The sequence below is a fragment of the Oncorhynchus mykiss genome, chromosome 11, assembly GCF_057628025.1.
Source record: "Oncorhynchus mykiss isolate SJ-2025 chromosome 11, ASM5762802v1, whole genome shotgun sequence".
Taxonomy (NCBI): Eukaryota; Metazoa; Chordata; class Actinopteri; order Salmoniformes; family Salmonidae; genus Oncorhynchus; species Oncorhynchus mykiss.
In genome coordinates, this window is record NC_143032.1 from 81,733,470 (window position 1) to 81,757,475 (window position 24,006).

The following is a 24,006-nucleotide window of genomic DNA, read 5'->3' on the forward strand; positions in this document are numbered from 1 at the left end:
CCATTACTAGCTACTCTCATGTTCCATTACTAGCTACTCTCATGTTCCATTACTAGCTACTCTCATGTTCCATTACTAGCTACTCTCATGTTCCATTACTAGCTACTCTCATGTTCCATTACTAGCTACTCTCATGTTCCATTACTAGCTACTCTCATGTTCCATTACTAGCTACTCTCATGTTCCATTACTAGCTACTCTCATGTTCCATTACTAGCTAAACAGGTTACAGAGAGCAAGAAACATCTAGGCCAAGGTGTACCAGAGATGATTTGGTATTTTAGGATTTATGCCGTCTGGTCTCGTAGACGAGACGTAAATCTGAGAAACTAAAACATGCCATACGGTTTGGCAAATTAGTAACATATTGTACATTTTGCAAATTCATTACACATTCTACATTTTGCAAATTCATTACACATTCTACATTTTGCAAATTCATTACACATTCTACATTTTGCAAATTCATTACACATTCTACATTTTGCAAATTCATTACACATTCTACATTTTGCAAATTCATAACACATTCTACATTTTGCAAATTCATAACACATTCTACATTTTGCAAATTCATAACACATTCTACATTTTGCAAATTCATAACACATTCTACATTTTGCAAATTCATATACAAGACGAATAGTAATTTGTAACATATCATACGAAATGGGCGATGGACAAATTAACATATGCCATAAGAAATGTACTGTGACATACTAATTGGACTGTTTCAGATTAGCATACAGAATAATACAAAATTCTCTGAGACCAGGTTGGATTATGGCACTAGGTTTACTTCCTGAACATTGACATAGCATGCATTATTATCTTGGCATAGCAGTTGACAGTTAGTCGAAGTGGAGATGCTGAGAGGTACATTAGTAGTGCTAATGAAGAACACACACTCCCACAAAGGAATTAACTGACTGGGTGTAATGTAAGGACGGGATGGAGGAGGAGGAGAGGAGGGTGACAATGTGTGATTCTGCGCCTGCGGGGTCCTACTGTACAGCAGCAGGGCCATAGCTCACACCTGAAATGTCTGGAGAGAATTACGACGTCTCGATTGGAATGTGTGCCGACAACTGTGTGTCTGCAAACACTCCCCAAGAAAGATCACAAACTCAGTGAACTCACACCACCACAAATTAAGTCAAATAATGTCAACTGTAAGGTAGCATATGCCGAGTTGCCTTTTTGTATGCCATAGAGATAGATAGAGGACTCATCTTTGTATCTGTGCCATTATAGAGTCTGTGACAGCATGGGCAGCACCATTGAGTTCATCTCCATTTTGAAGTAGTCCATTTTCTTCTTCACAACTGCCTGATCCCTCCTTATGACCCGATTGGACACGACTCCAGCATGGACACCAGGACGGATCAGCCAATAAAGTTGGAAGTCACACCCAGTTGAATACATCAAAATGTTAGAAGTCCTCAATGGAGCTGCCCATGCTATTTCAACCTTTTGGCCACTAGAGGCCTATATCATTCCCTGTGTTCTAGGCCTGCCATCTTACGTTACCTAGAAGGTTATAAAATCATATTTCTTTCCAGTTTATTTGTCCAAATATTATCGTAGGCTAGAAAAATATGTATTGGCATCATCAATCAACATTTTATCAATGACTAAGGATGTTGAATTCAGATAACTGAATGATAGGCTCGATTATATTATATTCTATGCTCATTGATAGTCATTTAATGAGAATTAGACATGATAACTACAAGCTGTTTTATCATGTGAAAAGATAGGTCATGACCTATCTGCGGTCTCACCACAAAAAAAAGCAAACGCAAACTTGCACTGATTTCAGCACTACAGCGCAAATATGTATTTATTTAAATTTTATTTTTTTACTCAGGCAAATCAAACGAACGAACTTTACTGGGTCCATCGCTGATGACGTCAGAGGGACGGATGATTTGGAAGATGGTAACCTGTTTGTGTTTTTGATGTGTCTACTTTTGTTGTCAACTAATCTCTATTACGAGATCCAAATAAATGTACAGTAATTCATACAAGAAATGTGTGAATGGCTCTAACTACGCGTACACCAAACTGAAAGGTAAGCTCTTTTGATAAGGATTTAGCCAGCTCTAAAGAGCAAAAAAATCGCTAGCTGGCACCAGAGCTAGCTAGCTAGCTACTTAGTTATTGCCAAATGCGGTTTATTGTCTAGTTTGCTGTTTTATAAAGCTAACTGATGTACGTTATACGTTGTACCAAACCATCACACCGTTGAATCATTCGCTAACTGAAGCAATACACATAGCTTTTTAATGGACTGATCAGTGATCAGTGATTAGTACAGATTAAAATTCTAGCTAACTAATTTGCCGGTCAGGCAAGACGTGTCTTGTCGATACTCAAGGGTGTACATGCTTGCGGCCTAACTATCATTTTAGCTATGTTCAATTCATTGTGTTTTAGTTCATTGTATGTTTTAAACTGTTGAATAACAAGGGAAACATAATCACGTATCCATATCAACAGATCTCAACAGCTGATAAAACAGTGCCTATAGAAAGTATTCATACCCCTTGACTTATTCCACCTTGTGTTGTTACAGCCTGAATTGAACATTGATTAAATGTTTTTCTCTCTCTCACTCGTCTACATGTTTTTAGACATTTTTGCAAATGTATTGAAAATGAAATCGAGAAATATCTCATTTACATAAGTATTCACAGCACTGAGTCAGTTAGAATGACCTTTGGCAACGATTACAGCTGTCTTTCTGGGTCTCTTAAGAGTATTTCAAACTTTGTCAAGTTGATCATTGATAGACACCATTTTCAAGTCTCGCCTCAGATTTTCAAGTTGATTTTAAGTCAAAACTGTAACTAAACCACTCAAGAACATTCAATGTTGTCTTGTTAAGCAACTCCAGTGTACATTTGGCCTTATGTTTTAGGTTATTGTCCTGCTGAAAGGTGAACGTGTCTCCCAGTGTCTGTTGGAAAGCAGACTGAACCAGGTTTTCCTCTAGAATGTTGTCTGTGTTTAGCTGTATCCTGTTTCTTTTTATCCTGAAAAACTCCATATTCCTAGCCGAAGACAAGCAAACCCATAAGATGATGCAGTCACCACCATCCTTAAAAAACATGGAGTGGTACTCAGTGATGTGTTGTATTTTTCCCCAAACATAACGCTTTGTATTCAGGACCGAAAGATAATTTCTTTGCCACATTTTTGTAGTGACTGGCTGTATTGATACACCATTCAAAATGTAAATAATAACTTCACCGTGCTCAAAGTGATATTCAATGTCTGCTTTTTTTTTACCAATAGGTGCCCTTCTTTGCGAGGCATTGGAAAACCTTCCTGGTCTTTGTGGTTGTATCTGTGTTTGAAATTCACTGCTCGACTGAGGGACCTTACAGATAATTGTGTGTGTTGGGTACAGAGATGAGGTAGTCATTCAAAAATCATGTTACTCCTGAACTTATTTAGGCTTGCCATAACAAATGGGTTGAATACTTATTGACTCAAGATATTAATTTTGTCAAAATGTCTAAAAACGAAATTCCACATTGACATTATGGGGTATTGTGTGTAGGCCAGTGACACAATCTAAATTTGATAAATTTTTAAATTCAGGCTGTAACCCAACAAAATGTGGAAAAAGTCAAGTGGTATGAATGCTTTCTGAAGGCACTGTATCTCTCTCTTCAATTCCAAACTACTAGCTAGGACTAGTTGTCTAAATACCTGACTGATTTCTGACTTAAAATATCTCTGTCTCTCTCTGTGTCTCTCTCTCTCTGTATCTGTCTGTGTCTCTCTCTCTGTCTCTCTGTGTCTCTCTCTCTCTGTATCTGTCTCTCGCTCTCTCTCTCTCTCTGTATCTGTCTGTCTCTGTGTCTCTCTCTCTGTCTCTCTCTGTGTCTGTCTCTGTCCCCCCCCCCCCCTCTCAGCAGATGACTGTGATACAGCGGTGACACCGTTCCTGTAGTTTCACCATGCCTCAGAAGCTGATGAAGAGTGCCCACTACATCGAGCTGGGGGGGAGATACCAGTACTGGCCCGTGCTGGTCCCCAGAGGGATAAGGCTGTACACATACGAACAGATCCCAGTGTTCCTGAGGGATAACCCTTACATCACAGATGGCTACAGAGCCTACCTGCCCTCCAGGCTATGCATCAAAAGGTGAGTTTTAACATGCACAACTAAATAACAGATGCATGGAACTTGCTCTGTGCAGTATACATATCTGGGCCACATTTAACTGTCAAATCCTTGATTCCTCTTGTCCTTGATTCTTCCATTCCTCACCTCTCTCTCTCTCTCATTGGAGGAGAGGCTCCAAGAGGAGAGATCTTGGAGCCTCTCCTCCAATGAGAAAGAGGGTAAAATTGAGGAAACGAGGACGGAGGAATCAAGAATTTGACAGCTTGTACATTTTTCAGACAGATCCTACCTAGGCCTAACACTTCTACCATGTGTCACTTCCTGTCGTCTGTTCATCCTGCCCAATGAGACGGCGTATATCTGTTTTTACTTCCTGTAGTCTGTTCATCCTGTCCAATGAGACAGTGAATATCTGGAGCCACCTGCTGGGCTTCCTGTTGTTCTTCACGCTGGGGATCTACGACATGGCGTCTGTGCTGCCTGCCACCAGGGCCTCCCGGGAGGACTATGTCATCTATTCCATAGGACTCTTCTGCTTCCAGGTGGGTACTATGCCATACCCGGTGGGGTGCTTACTATGCCATACCCGGTGGGGTGATATTACTATGCCATACCCGGTGGGGTGCTTACTATGCCATACCCGGTGGGGTGCTTACTATGCCATACCCGGTGGGGTGATATTACTATGCCATACCCGGTGGGGTGCTTACTATGCCATACCCGGTGGGGTGCTTACTATGCCATACCCGGTGGGGTGCTTACTATGCCATACCCGGTGGGGTGCTTACTATGCCATACCCGGTGGGGTGCTTACTATGCCATACCCTGTGGGGTGCTTACTATGCCATACCCGGTGGGGTGCCTACTATGCCATACCCGGTGGGGTGATATTACTATGCCATACCCTGTGGGGTGCTTACTATGCCATACCCGGTGGGGTGATATTACTATACCATACCCGGTGGGGTGCTTACTATACCATACCCGGTGGGGTGCTTACTATGCCATACCCGGTGGGGTGATATTACTATACCATACCCGGTGGGGTGCTTACTATACCATACCCGGTGGGGTGATATTACTATACCATACCAGGTGGGGTGCTTACTATGCCATACCCGGTGGGGTGATATTACTATACCATACCCGGTGGGGTGCTTACTATGCCATACCCGGTGGGGTGATATTACTATGCCATACCCGGTGGGGTGCTTACTATACCATACCCGGTGGGGTGATATTACTATACCATACCCGGTGGGGTGCTTACTATACCATACCCGGCGGGGTGCTTACTATACCATACCCGGTGGGGTGATATTACTATGCCATACCCGGTGGGGTGATATTACTATACCATACCCGGTGGGGTGCTTACTATACCATACCCGGTGGGGTGATATTACTATGCCATACCCGGTGGGGTGCTTACTATACCATACCAGGTGGGGTGCTTACTATACCATACCCGGTGGGGTGCTTACTATACCATACCCGGTGGGGTGATATTACTATACCATACCCGGTGGGGTGCTTGCTATGCCATACCCAGTGGGGTGCTTACTATACCATACCCGGTGGGGTGCTTACTATACCATACCCGGTGGGGTGATATTACTATACCATACCAGGTGGGGTGCTATTACTATACCATACCAGGTGGGGTGCTTACTATACCATACCCGGTGGGGTGATATTACTATACCATACCCGGTGGGGTGATATTACTATACCATACCCGATGGGGTGCTTACTATACCATACCAGGTGGGGTGATATTACTATACCATACCCTGTGGGGTGATATTACTATACCATACCCGGTGGGGTGATATTGCTATACCATACCCGGTGGGGTGATATTACTATACCATACCCTGTGGGGTGATATTACTATACCATACCCGGTGGGGTGCTTACTATATCATACCCGGTGGGGTGATATTACTATACCATACCCTGTGGGGTGATATTACTATACCATACCCGGTGGGGTGATATTACTATACCATACCCGGTGGGGTGCTTACTATACCATACCCGGTGGGGTGATATTACTATACCATACCCGGTGGGGTGATATTACTATACCATACCCGGTGGGGTGCTTACTATACCATACCCGGTGGGGTGCTTACTATACCATACCCGGTGGGATGATATTACTATACCATACCCGGTGGGGTGCTTACTATGCCATACCCGGTGGGGTGCTTACTATGCCATACCCGGTGGGGTGCTTACTATGCCATACCCTGTGGGGTGATTACTATACCATACCCGGTGGGGTGATATTACTATACCATACCCGGTGGGGTGCTTACTATGCCATACCCGGTGGGGTGCTTACTATGCCATACCCTGTGGGGTGATTACTATACCATACCCGGTGGGGTGATATTACTATACCATACCCGGTGGGGTGATATTACTATGCCATACCCGGTGGGGTGCTTGCTATACCATACCCGGTGGGGTGCTTACTATACCATACCCGGTGGGGTGCTTACTATACCATACCCTGTGGGGTGATTACTATACCATACCCGGTGGGGTGATATTACTATACCATACCCGGTGGGGTGCTATTACTATACCATACCCGGTGGGGTGATATTACTATGCCATACCCGGTGGGGTGATATTACTATGCCATACCCGGTGGGGTGCTATTACTATACCATACCCGGTGGGGTGATATTACTATGCCATACCCGGTGGGGTGCTTACTATACCATACCAGGTGGGGTGCTTACTATACCATACCCGGTGGGGTGCTTACTATACCATACCCGGTGGGGTGATATTACTATACCATACCCGGTGGGGTGCTTGCTATGCCATACCCAGTGGGGTGCTTACTATACCATACCCGGTGGGGTGCTTACTATACCATACCCGGTGGGGTGATATTACTATACCATACCAGGTGGGGTGATATTACTATACCATACCAGGTGGGGTGCTTACTATACCATACCCGGTGGGGTGATATTACTATACCATACCCGGTGGGGTGATATTACTATACCATACCCGATGGGGTGCTTACTATACCATACCAGGTGGGGTGATATTACTATACCATACCCTGTGGGGTGATATTACTATACCATACCCGGTGGGGTGATATTGCTATACCATACCCGGTGGGGTGATATTACTATACCATACCCTGTGGGGTGATATTACTATACCATACCCGGTGGGGTGCTTACTATATCATACCCGGTGGGGTGATATTACTATACCATACCCTGTGGGGTGATATTACTATACCATACCCGGTGGGGTGCTTACTATACCATACCCTGTGGGGTGATATTACTATGCCATACCCGGTGGGGTGATATTACTATGCCATACCCGGTGGGGTGATTACTATACCATACCCGGTGGGGTGATATTACTATACCATACCCGGTGGGGTGATATTACTATACCATACCCGGTGGGGTGCTTACTATACCATACCCGGTGGGGTGATATTACTATACCATACCCGGTGGGGTGATATTACTATACCATACCCGGTGGGGTGCTTACTATACCATACCCGGTGGGGTGCTTACTATACCATACCCGGTGGGGTGATATTACTATACCATACCCGGTGGGGTGCTTACTATGCCATACCCGGTGGGGTGCTTACTATGCCATACCCGGTGGGGTGCTTACTATGCCATACCCTGTGGGGTGATTACTATACCATACCCGGTGGGGTGATATTACTATACCATACCCGGTGGGGTGCTTACTATGCCATACCCGGTGGGGTGCTTACTATGCCATACCCTGTGGGGTGATTACTATACCATACCCGGTGGGGTGATATTACTATACCATACCCGGTGGGGTGATATTACTTTGCCATACCCGGTGGGGTGCTTGCTATACCATACCCGGTGGGGTGCTTACTATACCATACCCGGTGGGGTGCTTACTATACCATACCCTGTGGGGTGATTACTATACCATACCCGGTGGGGTGATATTACTATACCATACCCGGTGGGGTGCTATTACTATACCATACCCGGTGGGGTGATATTACTATGCCATACCCGGTGGGGTGATATTACTATGCCATACCCGGTGGGGTGCTATTACTATACCATACCCGGTGGGGTGATATTACTATGCCATACCCGGTGGGGTGCTTACTATACCATACCAGGTGGGGTGCTTACTATACCATACCCGGTGGGGTGCTTACTATACCATACCCGGTGGGGTGATATTACTATACCATACCCGGTGGGGTGCTTGCTATGCCATACCCAGTGGGGTGCTTACTATACCATACCCGGTGGGGTGCTTACTATACCATACCCGGTGGGGTGATATTACTATACCATACCAGGTGGGGTGATATTACTATACCATACCAGGTGGGGTGCTTACTATACCATACCCGGTGGGGTGATATTACTATACCATACCCGGTGGGGTGATATTACTATACCATACCCGATGGGGTGCTTACTATACCATACCAGGTGGGGTGATATTACTATACCATACCCTGTGGGGTGATATTACTATACCATACCCGGTGGGGTGATATTGCTATACCATACCCGGTGGGGTGATATTACTATACCATACCCTGTGGGGTGATATTACTATACCATACCCGGTGGGGTGCTTACTATATCATACCCTGTGGGGTGATATTACTATACCATACCCGGTGGGGTGCTTACTATACCATACCCTGTGGGGTGATATTACTATGCCATACCCGGTGGGGTGATATTACTATGCCATACCCGGTGGGGTGATTACTATACCATACCCGGTGGGTGATATTACTATACCATACCCGGTGGGGTGATATTACTATACCATACCCGGTGGGGTGCTTACTATACCATACCCGGTGGGGTGATATTACTATACCATACCCGGTGGGGTGATATTACTATACCATACCCGGTGGGGTGCTTACTATACCATACCCGGTGGGGTGCTTACTATACCATACCCGGTGGGGTGATATTACTATACCATACCCGGTGGGGTGCTTACTATGCCATACCCGGTGGGGTGCTTACTATGCCATACCCGGTGGGGTGCTTACTATGCCATACCCTGTGGGGTGATTACTATACCATACCCGGTGGGGTGATATTACTATACCATACCCGGTGGGGTGCTTACTATGCCATACCCGGTGGGGTGCTTACTATGCCATACCCTGTGGGGTGATTACTATACCATACCCGGTGGGGTGATATTACTATACCATACCCGGTGGGGTGATGTTACTATGCCATACCCGGTGGGGTGCTTGCTATACCATACCCGGTGGGGTGCTTACTATACCATACCCGGTGGGGTGCTTACTATACCATACCCTGTGGGGTGATATTACTATGCCATACCCGGTGGGGTGCTTACTATGCCATACCCGGTGGGGTGCTTACTATGCCATACCCTGTGGGGTGATTACTATACCATACCCGGTGGGGTGATATTACTATACCATACCCGGTGGGGTGATGTTACTATGCCATACCCGGTGGGGTGCTTGCTATACCATACCCGGTGGGGTGCTTACTATACCATACCCGGTGGGGTGCTTACTATACCATACCCGGTGGGGTGATATTACTATACCATACCCGGTGGGGTGATGTTACTATGCCATACCCGGTGGGGTGCTTGCTATACCATACCCGGTGGGGTGCTTGCTATACCATACCCGGTGGGGTGCTTACTATACCATACCCGGTGGGGTGATATTACTATACCATACCCGGTGGGGTGCTATTACTATACCATACCCGGTGGGGTGATATTACTATGCCATACCCGGTGGGGTGATATTACTATGCCATACCCGGTGGGGTGCTATTACTATACCATACCCGGTGGGGTGATATTACTATGCCATACCCGGTGGGGTGCTTACTATGCCATACCCGGTGGGGTGATATTACTATACCATACCCGGTGGGGTGATATTACTATGCCATACCCGGAGGGGTGCTTACTATGCCATACCCGGTGGGGTGCTTACTATGCCATACCCGGTGGGGTGATATTACTATACCATACCCGGTGGGGTGATATTACTATGCCATACCCGGTGGGGTGCTTACTATGCCATACCCGGTGGGGTGATATTACTATACCATACCCGGTGGGGTGCTTACTATGCCATACCCGGTGGGGTGCTATTACTATGCCATACCCGGAGGGGTGCTTACTATGCCATACCCGGAGGGGTGCTTACTATGCCATACCCGGTGGGGTGCTTACTATGCCATACCCGGTGGGGTGATATTACTATGCCATACCCGGTGGGGTGCTTACTATGCCATACCCGGTGGGGTGATATTACTATACCATACCCGGTGGGGTGCTTACTATGCCATACCCGGTGGGGTGCTTACTATATCATACCCGGTGGGGTGATATTACTATACCATACCCGGTGGGGTGCTTACTATGCCATACCCGGTGGGGTGCTTACTATGCCATACCCTGTGGGGTGATTACTATACCATACCCGGTGGGGTGATATTACTATACCATACCCGGTGGGGTGATATTACTATGCCATACCCGGTGGGGTGCTTGCTATACCATACCCTGTGGGGTGATTACTATACCATACCCGGTGGGGTGCTTACTATACCATACCCTGTGGGGTGATTACTATACCATACCCGGTGGGGTGATACCATACCCGGTGGGGTGCTATTACTATACCATACCCGATGGGGTGATATTACTATGCCATACCCGGTGGGGTGCTTACTATGCCATACCCGGTGGGGTGATATTACTATACCATACCCGGTGGGGTGATATTACTATGCCATACCCGGAGGGGTGCTTACTATGCCATACCCGGTGGGGTGCTTACTATGCCATACCCGGTGGGGTGATATTACTATACCATACCCGGTGGGGTGATATTACTATGCCATACCCGGTGGGGTGCTTACTATGCCATACCCGGTGGGGTGATATTACTATACCATACCCGGTGGGGTGCTTACTATGCCATACCCGGTGGGGTGCTATTACTATGCCATACCCGGAGGGGTGCTTACTATGCCATACCCGGAGGGGTGCTTACTATGCCATACCCGGTGGGGTGATATTACTATACCATACCAGGTGGGGTGCTTACTATGCCTTACCCGGTGGGGTGATATTACTATACCATACCCGGTGGGGTGCTTACTATGCCATACCCAGTGGGGTGCTTACTATACCATACCCGGTGGGGTGCTTACTATACCATACCCGGTGGGGTGCTTACTATGCCATACCCAGTGGGGTAGTGAGTGACACTATACTGCCCTACAAAATGGCACAATGGATGAATCTCAATTCAATTTCCTTGATTCGTGTCCTCAACTCATTGTAAGAGGAGGTCAGAGGAGAGGAACCTCATATTTTCTCCTCCAATTTGTTTTGAGAAGGAGATGAGGAGAGTACACAAGTAATCAAGGATACAGCCTACACCACTTCTCTGAGCGGTGACAAACACTCAATCTGATCAGCCAGTCCAACTAGATTCATGTTCTGAACTAGACTCATGACCTTAGATAAGCCAAATTATGAGGAATGTAGCTTTCATTCAAAGCATTTATTCTCTGAAATAGGTTTGTTTTCTCTGTTCAGCTCTGTATGCTGTGCTCCTCCTAACATGGTCTCCGCTCATCTCTGTATGCTGTGCTCCTCCTAACATGGTCTCCGCTCTGTTCAGCTCTGTATGCTGTGCTCCTCCTAACATGGTCTCCGCTCTGTTCAGCTCTGTATGCTGTGCTCCTCCTAACATGGTCTCCTCTCTGTTCAGCTCTGTATGTTGTGCTCCTCCTAACATGGTCTCCTCTCTGTTCAGCTCTGTATGCTGTGCTCCTCCTAACATGGTCTCCGCTCTGTTCAGCTCTGTATGCTGTGCTCCTCCTAACATGGTCTCCTCTCTGTTCAGCTCTGTATGTTGTGCTCCTCCTAACATGGTCTCCGCTCTGTTCAGCTCTGTATGCTGTGCTCCTCCTAACATGGTCTCCTCTCTGTTCAGCTCTGTATGCTGTGCTCCTCCTAACATGGTCTCCGCTCTGTTCAGCTCTGTATGCTGTGCTCCTCCTAACATGGTCTCCTCTCTGTTCAGCTCTGTATGCTGTGCTCCTCCTAACATGGTTTCCGTTCTGTTCAGCTCTGTATGCTGTGCTCCTCCTAACATGGTCTCCGCTCAGCTCTGTATGCTGTGCTCCTCCTAACATGGTCTCCGCTCTGTTCAGCTCTGTATGCTGTGCTCCTCCTAACATGGTCTCCTCTCTGTTCAGCTCTGTATGCTGTGCTCCTCCTAACATGGTCTCCTCTCTGTTCAGTTCTGCATGCTGTGCTCCTCCTAACATGGTCTCCGTTCTGTTCAGCTCTGTATGCTGTGCTCCGTGGGATACCACCTGTTCTGCTGTCACCGATCAGAGAAGACCAGTCGTCGCTGGATGGCTCTGGACTACGCTGGCATCTCCATAGGCATCCTGGGCTGCTACGTACCTGGGGTGTTCTACGCATTCTACTGCAATAACGTACGTAACAAACTTCTAACCACGTAAAACACTTTTCCTTGCTGTAACCTCACTTGACTTTCCCAGCTGTAGTTCAGTTTGCATGAAATCCCGACTTCCGGGACAGCTTGACACGTAAAGGGTTTTTGTGTACGACGTGCGGTGTAGTAGTGTTCGCGTGCTGTTAGTCGATGATGTGGATGGGTTTAGGTTTGATAAGAGTTGATGTAATCCATCCAGTGGGGATCGTTTACCTGACCTGAACGGCACCCTCTGAAAGAGGCCTCAGGCAACACACGTTATCCTGCTTCTGTTGAGGGGCATCATCAGCTGGTATCACTCTTCTGTTGAGGGGCATCATCAGCTGGTATCACTCTTCTGTTGAGGGGCATCATCAGCTGATATCACTCTTCTGTTGAGGGCATCATCAGCTGATATCACTCTTCTGTTGAGGGCATCATCAGCTGATATCACTCTTCTGTTGAGGGCATCATCAGCTGATATCACTCTTCTGTTTAGGGGCATCATCAGCTGATATCACTCTTCTGTTTAGGGCATCATCAGCTGATATCACTCTTCTGTTTAGGGCATCATCAGCTGGTATCACGCTTCTGTTGAGGGGCATCATCAGCTGATATCACGCTTCTGTTGAGGGGCATCATCAGCTGATATCACTCTTCTGTTGAGGGCATCATCAGCTGATATCACTCTTCTGTTGAGGGCATCATCAGCTGATATCACTCTTCTGTTGAGGGCATCATCAGCTGATATCACTCTTCTGTTGAGGGGCATCACTTGCACAGGAGAAATGGGGCAAGAGCTGCTGTTCTGAAAAAAGGGCAGAATTTCACTAGGAATGAAGACACTTGAGGATTTCACTAGGAATGAAGACACTTGAGGATTTCACTAGGAATGAAGACACTTGAGGATTTCACTAGGAATGAAGACACTTGAGGATTTCACTAGGAATGAAGACACCTGAGGATTTCACTAGGAATGAAGACACTTGAGGATTTCACTAGGAATGAAGACACTTGAGGATTTCACTAGGAATGAAGACACTTGAGGATTTCACTAGGAATGAAGACACTTGAGGATTTCACTAGGAATGAAGACACTTAAGGATTTCCTGGCACTGACCAGCTCGTCTAGTAGACTACGATTTTCTAGTCTGTATATAGCTACTGACCCTGGAACTGTCCCTGTATATAGCTACTGACCCTGGAACTGTCCCTGTATATAGCTACTGACCCTGGAACTGAGCCTTACTGCTTACTTCTTGCGTTCTTATTTCTCATGTGTTATATTATTACTGCATTTGTTGGGAATGAGCCGGAAAGAAAGGGTTTATCACTATACAGTCTGAAAAATACTAACCCTGGGCTAGCTTCACTGACCTCGGGCTAGCGGGTTGGCTTCACTGACCTCGGGCTGGCTTCACTGACCTCGGGCTAGCGGGCTGGCTTCACTGACCTCGGGCTAGCTACACTGACCTCGGGCTGGCCTGGTTATGTAAACCCATAACCATGCCTATTGAAGCTAGCGGGATAGCGTCAATAACCTCGGGCTAACAGGCTTTCCTCAATAACCTCGGGCTAGCGGGCTTGCCTCAATAACCTCGGGCTAACAGGCTAGCGTCAATAACCTCGGGCTAGCGGGCTTGCTTCAATAACCTCGGGCTAGCGGGTTTGCTTCAATAACCCCGGGCTAACAGGCTAGCGTCAATAACCTCGGGCTAGCGGGCTTGCTTCAATAACCTCGGGCTAACAGGCTAGCGTCAATAACCTCGGGCTAGCGGGCTTGCTTCAATAACCTCGGGCTAGCGGGTTTGCTTCAATAACCCCGGGCTAACAGGCTAGCGTCAATAACCTCGGGCTAGCGGGCTTGCTTCAATAACCTCGGGCTAACAGGCTAGCGTCAATAACCTCGGGCTAGCGGGCTTGCTTCAATAACCTCGGGCTAGCGGGTTTGCTTCAATAACCCCGGGCTAACAGGCTAGCGTCAATATCCTCGGGCTAGCGGGCGTGCTTCAATAAACCTCGGGCTAGCGGGCTTGCTTCAATAACCTCGGGCTAGCGGGCTTGCTTCAATAACCCCGGGCTAGCGGGCTTGCTTCATTTTCCATTCCTGCATCTTTGTTCTGAACATTTCTGTTTGACTCCTTAAGGACTCTAGTGTAGTAGTGGAGCCTGCTTTCTCACCATTTCTACATGGTGACCCTTGAAAAGAGTTCATTGAATGTTTCACTTCAAATTCACGGTTCCCATCAAAAATAATACATGTTTAATTTCATTGCTGCTCTGTACTGCTGAAAGAAAACCACTTACACTTGGAAGTGTGGCCCAAGCATGTCCCATCGATTCCTTCTCCAGCCACCCCTCACTTGTTTCTGTCAGAGTTCTGGCAGCACAGCCAGTTACCTCTTCCCCCCCCCCCCCCCCCCCCCCCCCCCCCCCCCCCCCCCCGGTTATTGGAAGTGCTGGGTTATTGTGCCCCCAAGAGCGCGGCTGAAATCTGCTCCAGTCAGAACCAGATGGCTGCGTTCATAGAGCGGTCCGTACCATATGACATTCACACATAGGGGAGACAACCATCTCCACTCCTCCCCTGCCTACCATGGCTGAGGCTTCTCCACTCTGGGTGAATACTCAGCCGAGTCCCCAAACAAAAAAGGGCTGGGTTTTACATTTTTATTTTGTATTTTTAGTAATATAACTCGAATACAATAAAGTCACGCTTTGTGGAATGGAAAATACTGGAAGTGTATATCCCAGTAGTCCTCTGTGTTGGTATTTTCTGTGTGAAAATGAAATCGCTGTGAATTTCACTCCAATTGGCAAGCTGAAGGTATCTGAATAAATGCCCTGGAAAAGTACAAAGTGCAAAAAAATTATCGTTTTTTTAAACACTTGAATATATAGGTCTACATTTCATATCCTCAGACATTTGTGTGAGACATTGGGTGTATTTTCTACATTTTATTTAACTAGGCCAAGTCAGTTAAGATCTTACCCCTTGTCTCAGCTCGCTGGTCACCATAGCAACACCCACCTGTAGCACGCGCTCCAGCAGGTATATCTCTCTGGTCACCCCCAAAACCAATTCTTCCTCTGGTCGCCTCTCCTTCCAGTTCTCTGCTGCCAATGACTGGAACGAACTACAAAAATCTCTGAAACTGGAAACACTTATCTCCCTCACTAGCTTTAAGCAGCTCACAGATTACTGCACCTGTACATAGCCCATCTATAATTTAGCCCAAACAACTACCTCTTTCTTTCCCTACTGTATTCATTTATTTATTTTGCTCCTTTGCACCCCATTATTTCTATCTCTACTTTGCACATTCTTCCACTGCAAATCTACCATTCCAGTGTTTTACTTGCTATATTGTATCTACTTTGCCACCATGGCCTTTTTTGCCTTTACCTCCCTTATCTCACCTCATTTGCTCACATCGTATATAGACTTGTTTATACTGTATTATTGACTGTATGTTTGTTTTACTCCATGTGTAACTCTGTGTCGTTGTATGTGTTGAACTGCTTTGCTTTATCTTGGCCAGGTCGCAATTGTAAATGAGAACTTGTTCTCAACTTGCCTACCTGGTTAAATAAAGGTGAAATAAAATAAAATAACAAATTCTTATTTACAATGACGGCCAAACCCCGGACGATGCTGGGTTATTTGTGCGCCACCCAATCACGGCCGGTTGTGATACAGCCTGGATTCTGTGACGCCTCTAGCACTGAGACCACTGTGCCACTCAGGAGCCCCCCCCCCCAGACAAATTAATCCATTTCTATTGTAAAAATGGACAATAATATCTGTTCTACTCCTTCTCATTTCAGTACTGGCGTCAAGTGTACCTGGTGACGGTGCTAGCTATGATCCTGGCGGTGTTCTTTGCCCAGATCCACCCCCACTACCTCAGCAAGCAGTGGCAGCGACTCCGCTCTGTTCTCTTCTGCAGCGTGGCCGGCTACGGCCTCATCCCCACCGTACACTGGGTCTGGCTCAATGGGGGCTTCTCTTCAGACCTCGTACAGGTCAGATAACTAGTAACTGTCTCCAAAGGATTCTAAAACTTTAAGGGCTGGTTTCCCGGACACGGATTAAAGCCTCTCGTTCTGGACACCGTCATCTGCTCAGTGGAGGATCTGTGTTTTAGCCCAGGATGAGGCCTAAACTGTGTCTAGGAAACTAACCCTACAGGTCCTTTTATAATGTCACTCCTTGAATCGTCCCCTAGCGGCCTACAACCCAATTTCAACTATATATGATGTAATATTCGTCTTTTCTCCAGTCTTTTATTCCTCGTGTTCTGGGGATGTACGCGATCGCTGCCGTAGCCTTCGTCTTCTACGTCTCGAAGGTCCCCGAGCGCTACTTCCCAGGTTCGCCGCTCACGACTTTTCACTTCTTTCCTTCACTTTACTTGCACCCTCTCGCCTCTCCCTGCACCCTCCCTCTCGCCTCTCCCTGCACCCTCCCTCTCGCCTCTCCCTGCACCCTCCCTCTCGCCTCTCCCTGCACCCTCCCTCTCGCCTCTCCCTGCACCCTCCCTCTCGCCTCTCCCTGCACCCTCCCTCTCGCCTCTCCCTGCACCCTCCCTCTCACCTCTCCCTGCACCCTCCCTCTCGCCTCTCCCTGCACCCTCCCTCTCGCCTCTCCCTGCACCCTCCCTCTCGCCTCTCCCTGCACCCTCCCTCTCGCCTCTCCCTGCACCCTCCCTCTCGCCTCTCCCTGCACCCTCCCTCTCGCCTCTCCCTGCACCCTCCCTCTCGCCTCTCCCTGCACCCTCCCTCTCGCCTCTCCCTGCACCCTCCCTCTCGCCTCTCCCTGCACCCTCCCTCTCGCCTCTCCCTGCACCCTCCCTCTCGCCTCTCCCTGCACCCTCCCTCTCGCCTCTCCCTGCACCCTCCCTCTCGCCTCTCCCTGCACCCTCCCTCTCGCCTCTCCCTGCATCCCCTCGCCTCTCCCTGCATCCCCTCGCCTCTCCCTGCATCCCCTCGCCTCTCCCTGCAGCCCCTCGCCTCTCCCTGCATCCCCTCGCCTCTCCCTGCATCCCCTCGCCTCTCCCTGCATCCCCTCGCCTCTCCCTGCAGCCCCTCGCCTCTCCCTGCATCCCCTCGCCTCTCCCTGCATCCCCTCCCCTCTCCCTGCATCCCCTCGCCTCTCCCTGCATCCCCTCGCCTCTCCCTGCATCCCCTCGCCTCTCCCTGCATCCCCTCGCCTCTCCCTGCATCCCCTCGCCTCTCCCTGCATCCCCTCGCCTCTCCCTGCATCCCCTCGCCTCTCCCTGCATCCCCTCCCCTCTCCCTGCATCCCCTCGCCTCTCCCTGCATCCCCTCGCCTCGCCCTGCATCCCCTCGCCTCGCCCTGCATCCCCTCGCCTCGCCCTGCATCCCCTCGCCTCTCCCTGCATCCCCTCGCCTCGCCCTGCATCCCCTCGCCTCGCCCTGCATCCCCTCGCCTCGCCCTGCATCCCCTCGCCTCTCCCTGCATCCCCTCGCCTCTCCCTGCATCCCCTCGCCTCTCCCTGCATCCCCTCGCCTCTCCCTGCATCCCCTCGCCTCTCCCTGCATCCCCTCGCCTCTCCCTGCATCCCCTCGCCTCTCCCTTTTTCTTGGAAAAAGATTTGGGGACGGTGTGAGTGGATTTTAGTCCGTCTCCTTTAGAATGGGTGAGAATTAAATGCGAGGAGATGGGATGCAAGGAATCACAGAATTTTCTTTTTTTTATAGCCTAGATGACATTTTAATTTCCCTTGTTGTTATGGTGATGAACCTGGTTAGGAAACCATGCATTCTTTAATGTTGTTTGTAAACCATGTCTTTGCGTCTTCCCTCAGGTCAGTTGAACTACCTGGGCTCCAGCCACCAGGTGTGGCATGTTCTGGTCATCGTGATGTTCTACTGGTGGCACCAGGCTGCCCTCTTCATCTTAACCCACCGCCACAGCCACCCCTGCCCAGACTACACTGTGCACACCTAGGACTGCCCAGAGTAAACTACCCCCAGCGTGACTAGGGCTACCCCCAGCGTGACTAGGACTGCCCAGAGTAAACTACCCCCAGCGTGACTAGGGCTACCCCCAGCGTGACTAGGACTGCCCCCAGCGTGACTAGGACTGCCCAGAGTAAACTACCCCCAGCGTGACTAGGGCTACCCCCAGCGTGACTAGGACTGCCCCCAGCGTGACTAGGGCTGCCCAGAGTAAACTACCCCCAGCGTGACTAGGGCTACCCCCAGCGTGGCCCGCGCTACCCAGAGTAAACTACCCCCAGCGTGACTAGGATTACCCGGGCTACCCCCAGCGTGACTAGGACTACCCGGGCTACCCCCAGCGTGACTAGGGCTGCCCCCAGCGTGACTAGGATTACCCGGGCTACCCCCAGCGTGACTAGGATAACCCGGGCTACCCCCAGCGTGACTAAGACTACCCGGGCTACCCCCCAGCGTGACTAGGGCTGCCCCCAGCGTGACTAGGACTGCCCAGAGTAAACTACCCCCAGCGTGACTAGTGCTACCCCCAGCGTGGCCCGGGCTACCCAGAGTAAACTACCCCCGGGGTGACTAGGGCTACCCCCAGCGTGACTAGGATTACCCGGGCTACCCCCAGCGTGACTAAGACTACCCGGGCTACCCCCCAGCGTGACTAGGGCTGACCCCAGCGTGACTAGGACTGCCCAGAGTAAACTACCCCCGGCGTAACAGAGTAGGCCTCGTCCAGGCCCATCACTGGGCTCGAACCTGGACCCTTCTGCACAACACTCACAGAGCAGCGTTTTTACCCGTCACCCCACATCAAATAACTACTCCAAGGACTGCTGCTACAGAGACAGATGTACGGAGCCAGAATCAGCTTCTGCCACCATGGAGCGGCCATGCCAGAGACAGATGTACGGAGCCAGAATCAGCTTCTGCCACCATGGAGCGGCCATGCCAGAGACAGAGCAAGCAAGGCAGCACCAACCACAACAAGTCAAATCCCACCCAGTCAACCATTAGAAATGTTTTGGATAATATATTCAATTTGTGACTTGGTCCGCAGGATCTTTAGGTATAGTGGGATGTTGTCACACTACATTGACCAGGTGCGTAGACTCGGCCTGAAAGCTGGCATTGGGAACAACACTACGATACGCTACTCTCGAGACTAATTCTACTTAGCTTAGCTGTTTGTAGCCGGAGCATCGAGAGAGCGGGTGTACTACTGCAGCAGTGTTTACTCCAGGCCTGGTACTGGTCCCCCTTTTCCAATCTGCTGCTACAGGAACACACCTAAAGCACTCGCAAGGTCCTTCCTCTTTCTCTGAACAACATCCTGTTAACCGTTCATACAGATGTGATTGTACTGTGGTGTGTGTATATATATATATATATATATATTTTTTTTAAGTGAACTATGTTTTGTAGTCTCTGTTAATGAAGTGCTTATGCTGATCATGTACCAGGTAGCACTTCTGATATATATTTTAACATTTTCTTGTTTTTAGTAACGAAGAGACTTATATGGACAGCATCAGTATTCATTGATGGTATAACACTAATGAGGTATGTGAAGAAATATGACAACTTAGCTGTGATTTTAAAAGCAATCCCGTTTGGAATCAAACCAAAGATATGGAGGGAGCTTATATTGGCTGAAGTGGTTCCCGCTGAATGTACTCAGACCCCCTGCCTTATTCCACGTGATGTGTTAAAGCCTGAAATACATTTAATACATTTTGAATGCTGTCACCCATCTATACACAATACAAAAGTAGCTCATTTTACAGAAATATTCAACCCCCTGAGTCGATACATGTTAGAATCTTCTTTGGAAGCGATTACAGCTGTGAGTCTTTCTGGGTACGTCTCTAAGAGCTTTGCACATCATTTTTTAAAACAAATTCTTTAAGCTCTGTCAAGTTGGTTGTTCATCATTGCTAGACAGCCATGTTCAAGTCTTGCCATGGATTTTAATGCTGTTTTAAGTCCAAACTAACTCAGCCATTCAGGAACATTCAATGTTGTCTTGGTAAGCAACTGTAGTGTATATTTGGCCTTGTGTTTTAGGTTATTGTCCTGCTGAAAGGTGAACGTGTCTCCCAGAAAGTAGACTGGACCAGGTTTTCCTCTATCCTGTTTCTTTTTATCCCCCCCAAAAAAAACTGCCTAGTCCTTGCCAATGACAAACATACCCATAACATGATGCAGCCACCACCATGCTTGAAAATGTGATGATGTTTGCTCCAAACATAACGCTTTGTTTTCAGGACAAAGTTAATTTCTTTGCCACATTGTTTTAGCAGTTTTGCTTTTGTGCCTTATTGCAAACAGGATGCATGTTTTGGAATATTTTTTATTCTGTACAGGCTTCCTTTTCACGCTGTAATTTAGGTTAGTATTGTAGAGTAACTACAATGTTGTTGATCCATACTCAGTTTTCTATCATAGTGAAATCCCTGAATGGTTTCCTTCCTCACCGGTAACTAAGCTAGGAAGAACACCTGTATCTTTGCAGTGACTTGTGTATTGATACACCATCCAAAGTGTAATTAATAACTTCAACATGCTCAAAGGGATATTCAAAGTTTTTTTTTTTTTTTTACCCATCTACTAGGTTCCCTTCTTTACGAGACATTGGAAAGCCTCCCTGGTCTGTGTGGTTCGACCTGTTTGAAATTCACTGCTCGACTGAGGGACCTTGCATGTGTGGGGTAGTCATAAAAAAAAAAAATCTAACACAATTATTGCACACAGAGTCCATGCAACTTATGACATGTTAAGCAAATTTGTACTCCTAAACTTATTTAGGCTTTCCCCTAACAAAGGGGTTGAATACTTATTGACTCAGTACATTTCCGCTTTTCGTGTTTTTGTAGAAAATTTCAAAAAAAATAATTCAATATTATGAGGGTATTGTGCGTAGTGACCAGTGACACAATCTCAATTGTATTCATTTTTAAATTCAGGCTGTAACACAAACAGAATGTGTAAATAGGCAAAGGGGTGTGAATGCATTGTAATCGATCTTTCGTTATGAATCTAGGCCTAATTAGACTTTTTGTTTTGAAGAAAAATAAGTGGAATTAAAAAAGGAACCTTTTTGGTTTTCACAAGTATTTAAGAATCTCTTTGAATGTGTGCTCTCCTATTTAACTTGGCTATATATATATATATATGTTGTTGTTGTCATTGACAACCGTACTGTAGCCCTTTGTCATCGTTTTATGCATTGATTTTTGTTTGGGACTGACTTATGAACGCATTACACTGTGCAGAATTGTAGCAAATGACACTTAAGTCTAACTATCAGTAGGAATGTGTATAATCGTATGCTGTTCAGCGAGTTGAACCTGCAGATCTGTTGTTCTGGAGTACAGGCTAACAAAACGATGCTTGTATGAAGTGCTAATTGACTGTGTTGTCTTTTTTCTTTCTTGATCTGTTAAGACTGCTGGGACCTAGTTAGTGTTAAAGCTACAGGTGACATAGACCCTGTCTGCCTCAGAGGATAAAGCTACATGTGACATAGACCCTGTCTGCCTCAGAGGATAAAGCTACAGGTGACATAGACCCTGTCTGCCTCAGAGGATAAAGCTACAGGTGACATAGACCCTGTCTGCCTCAGAGGATAAAGCTACAGGTGACATAGACCCTGTCTGCCTCAGAGGATAAAGCTACAGGTGACATAGACCCTGTCTGCCTTAGAGGATAAAGCTACAGGTGACATAGACCCTGTCTGCCTTAGAGGATAAAGCTACAGGTGACATAGACCCTGTCTGCCTCAAAGGATAAAGCTACAGGTGACATAGACCCTGTCTGCCTCAGAGGATAAAGCTACAGGTGACATAGACCCTGTCTGCCTCAGAGGATAAAGCTACAGGTGACATAGACCCTGTCTGCCTCAGAGGATAAAGCTACAGGTGACATAGACCCTGTCTGCCTCAGAGGATAAAGCTACAGGTGACATAGACCCTGTCTGCCTCAGAGGATAAAGATAGTCATGTCTTTAGTTGTATGCCTGTTCTTTCTATTGAAGACCCTACTAGGGTTATGTGCAATGACAATGTTTTGTAAATGTGTAATATTTAACCTTTTAAAGTTGTAGAATGACAAGCTTGTATTTTTCTCAATATTTATAAATGCTACAGTACTACCCTTGAGCAGGTTCATACATTGTCTGTTGGCACACAGGGTTCTGGACGTGTAATGATAAAGCATCTCTGAGTAGGACTGCTGGATCAAGTCTCGCTGGTCCATGTAATATTCATTGTAATCTAAAAACTGATCCTAGATCAGTAATCCTACTCTGAAACGCTGTAAGAATACAGGCTCTTGTGTTGGAAGTGTCTAAAAATCCATTTTGTCGTAGGTCTTACTTTCTATGGTTTTGTACATTAACTCCAAGTTGTGGTAATAAAATACAGATTGGATAACAGAAGGCTCTAAATGCTACATGACTTAAGGCCATTTTAATCTTAATAAAAATAAAGTTAATTGCATTAGACAAAATTATGGCAAAATAAATATTAACCAATGGGTAACATAGGCAACTCCCAGCTGTTGTAAGTAGGTACAGTGGGGCAAAAAAGTATTTAGTTAGCCACCAATTGTGCAAGTTCTCCCACTTAAAAAGATGAGAGGCCTGTAATTTTCATCATAGGTACACTTCAACTATGACAGACAAAATGAGAAAAAGAAAATCGCATTGTAGGATTTAATGAATTTATTTGCAAATTATGGTGGAAAATAAGTATTTGGTCAATAACAAAAGTTTATCTCAATACTTTGTTATTGTCATTGCCAACAAAGGGTATGAGGTAAATCTTCACAAGGTTTTCACACATATTTTGGCCCATTCCTCTATGCAGATCTCCTCTAGAGCAGTGATGTTTTGTGGCTGTTGCTGGGCAACACGGACTTTCAACTCCCTCCAAAGATTTCCTATGGGGTTGAGATCTGGAGACTGGCTAGGCCACTCCAGGACCTTGAAATGCTTCTTACGAAGCCACTCCTTCATTGCCCGGGCGGTGTGTTTGGGATCATTGTCATGCTGAAAGACCCAGCCACGTTTCATCTTCGATGCCCTTGCTGATGGAAGGAGGTTTTCACTCAAAATCTAACGATACATGGCCCCATTCATTCTTTCCTTTACACGGATCAGTCGTCCTGGTCCCTTTGCAGAAAAACAGCCCCAAAGCATGATGTTTCCACTCCCATGCTTCACAGTAGGTATGGTGTTCTTTGGATGCAACTCAGCATTATTTGTCCTCCAAACACGACGAGTTGCGTTTTTACCAAAAAGTTATATTTTGGTTTCATCTGACCATATGACATTCTC

General features: G+C 47.2%; 1 protein-coding gene across 4 annotated transcripts; it reads left to right on the forward strand.

The window, feature by feature from the left end:
• The first annotated feature begins 1,892 nt into the window (after positions 1-1,892).
• Positions 1,893-22,083, forward strand: paqr3a (progestin and adipoQ receptor family member IIIa). 4 transcript variants are annotated; one of them, XM_036936472.2, is made up of 7 exons: positions 1,893-2,074; positions 3,930-4,159; positions 4,521-4,683; positions 12,541-12,696; positions 16,524-16,721; positions 16,979-17,069; positions 18,527-22,083. In XM_036936472.2, exons 2-7 carry the CDS (start codon positions 3,972-3,974, stop codon positions 18,667-18,669), a joined length of 939 nt encoding a protein of 312 aa, XP_036792367.1. In that variant the 5' UTR covers positions 1,893-2,074; positions 3,930-3,971; the 3' UTR covers positions 18,670-22,083. The 4 variants fall into 4 exon arrangements, with proteins under 4 accessions (XP_036792367.1, XP_036792366.1, XP_090047365.1 ...); XM_036936471.2 differs by having other exon boundaries at positions 1,902-2,074; positions 3,927-4,159; positions 18,527-20,053; XM_090191239.1 differs by lacking the exon at positions 16,979-17,069 and having other exon boundaries at positions 1,911-2,074; positions 3,927-4,159; positions 18,527-19,669.
• The last annotated feature ends 1,923 nt before the right edge of the window (positions 22,084-24,006 follow it).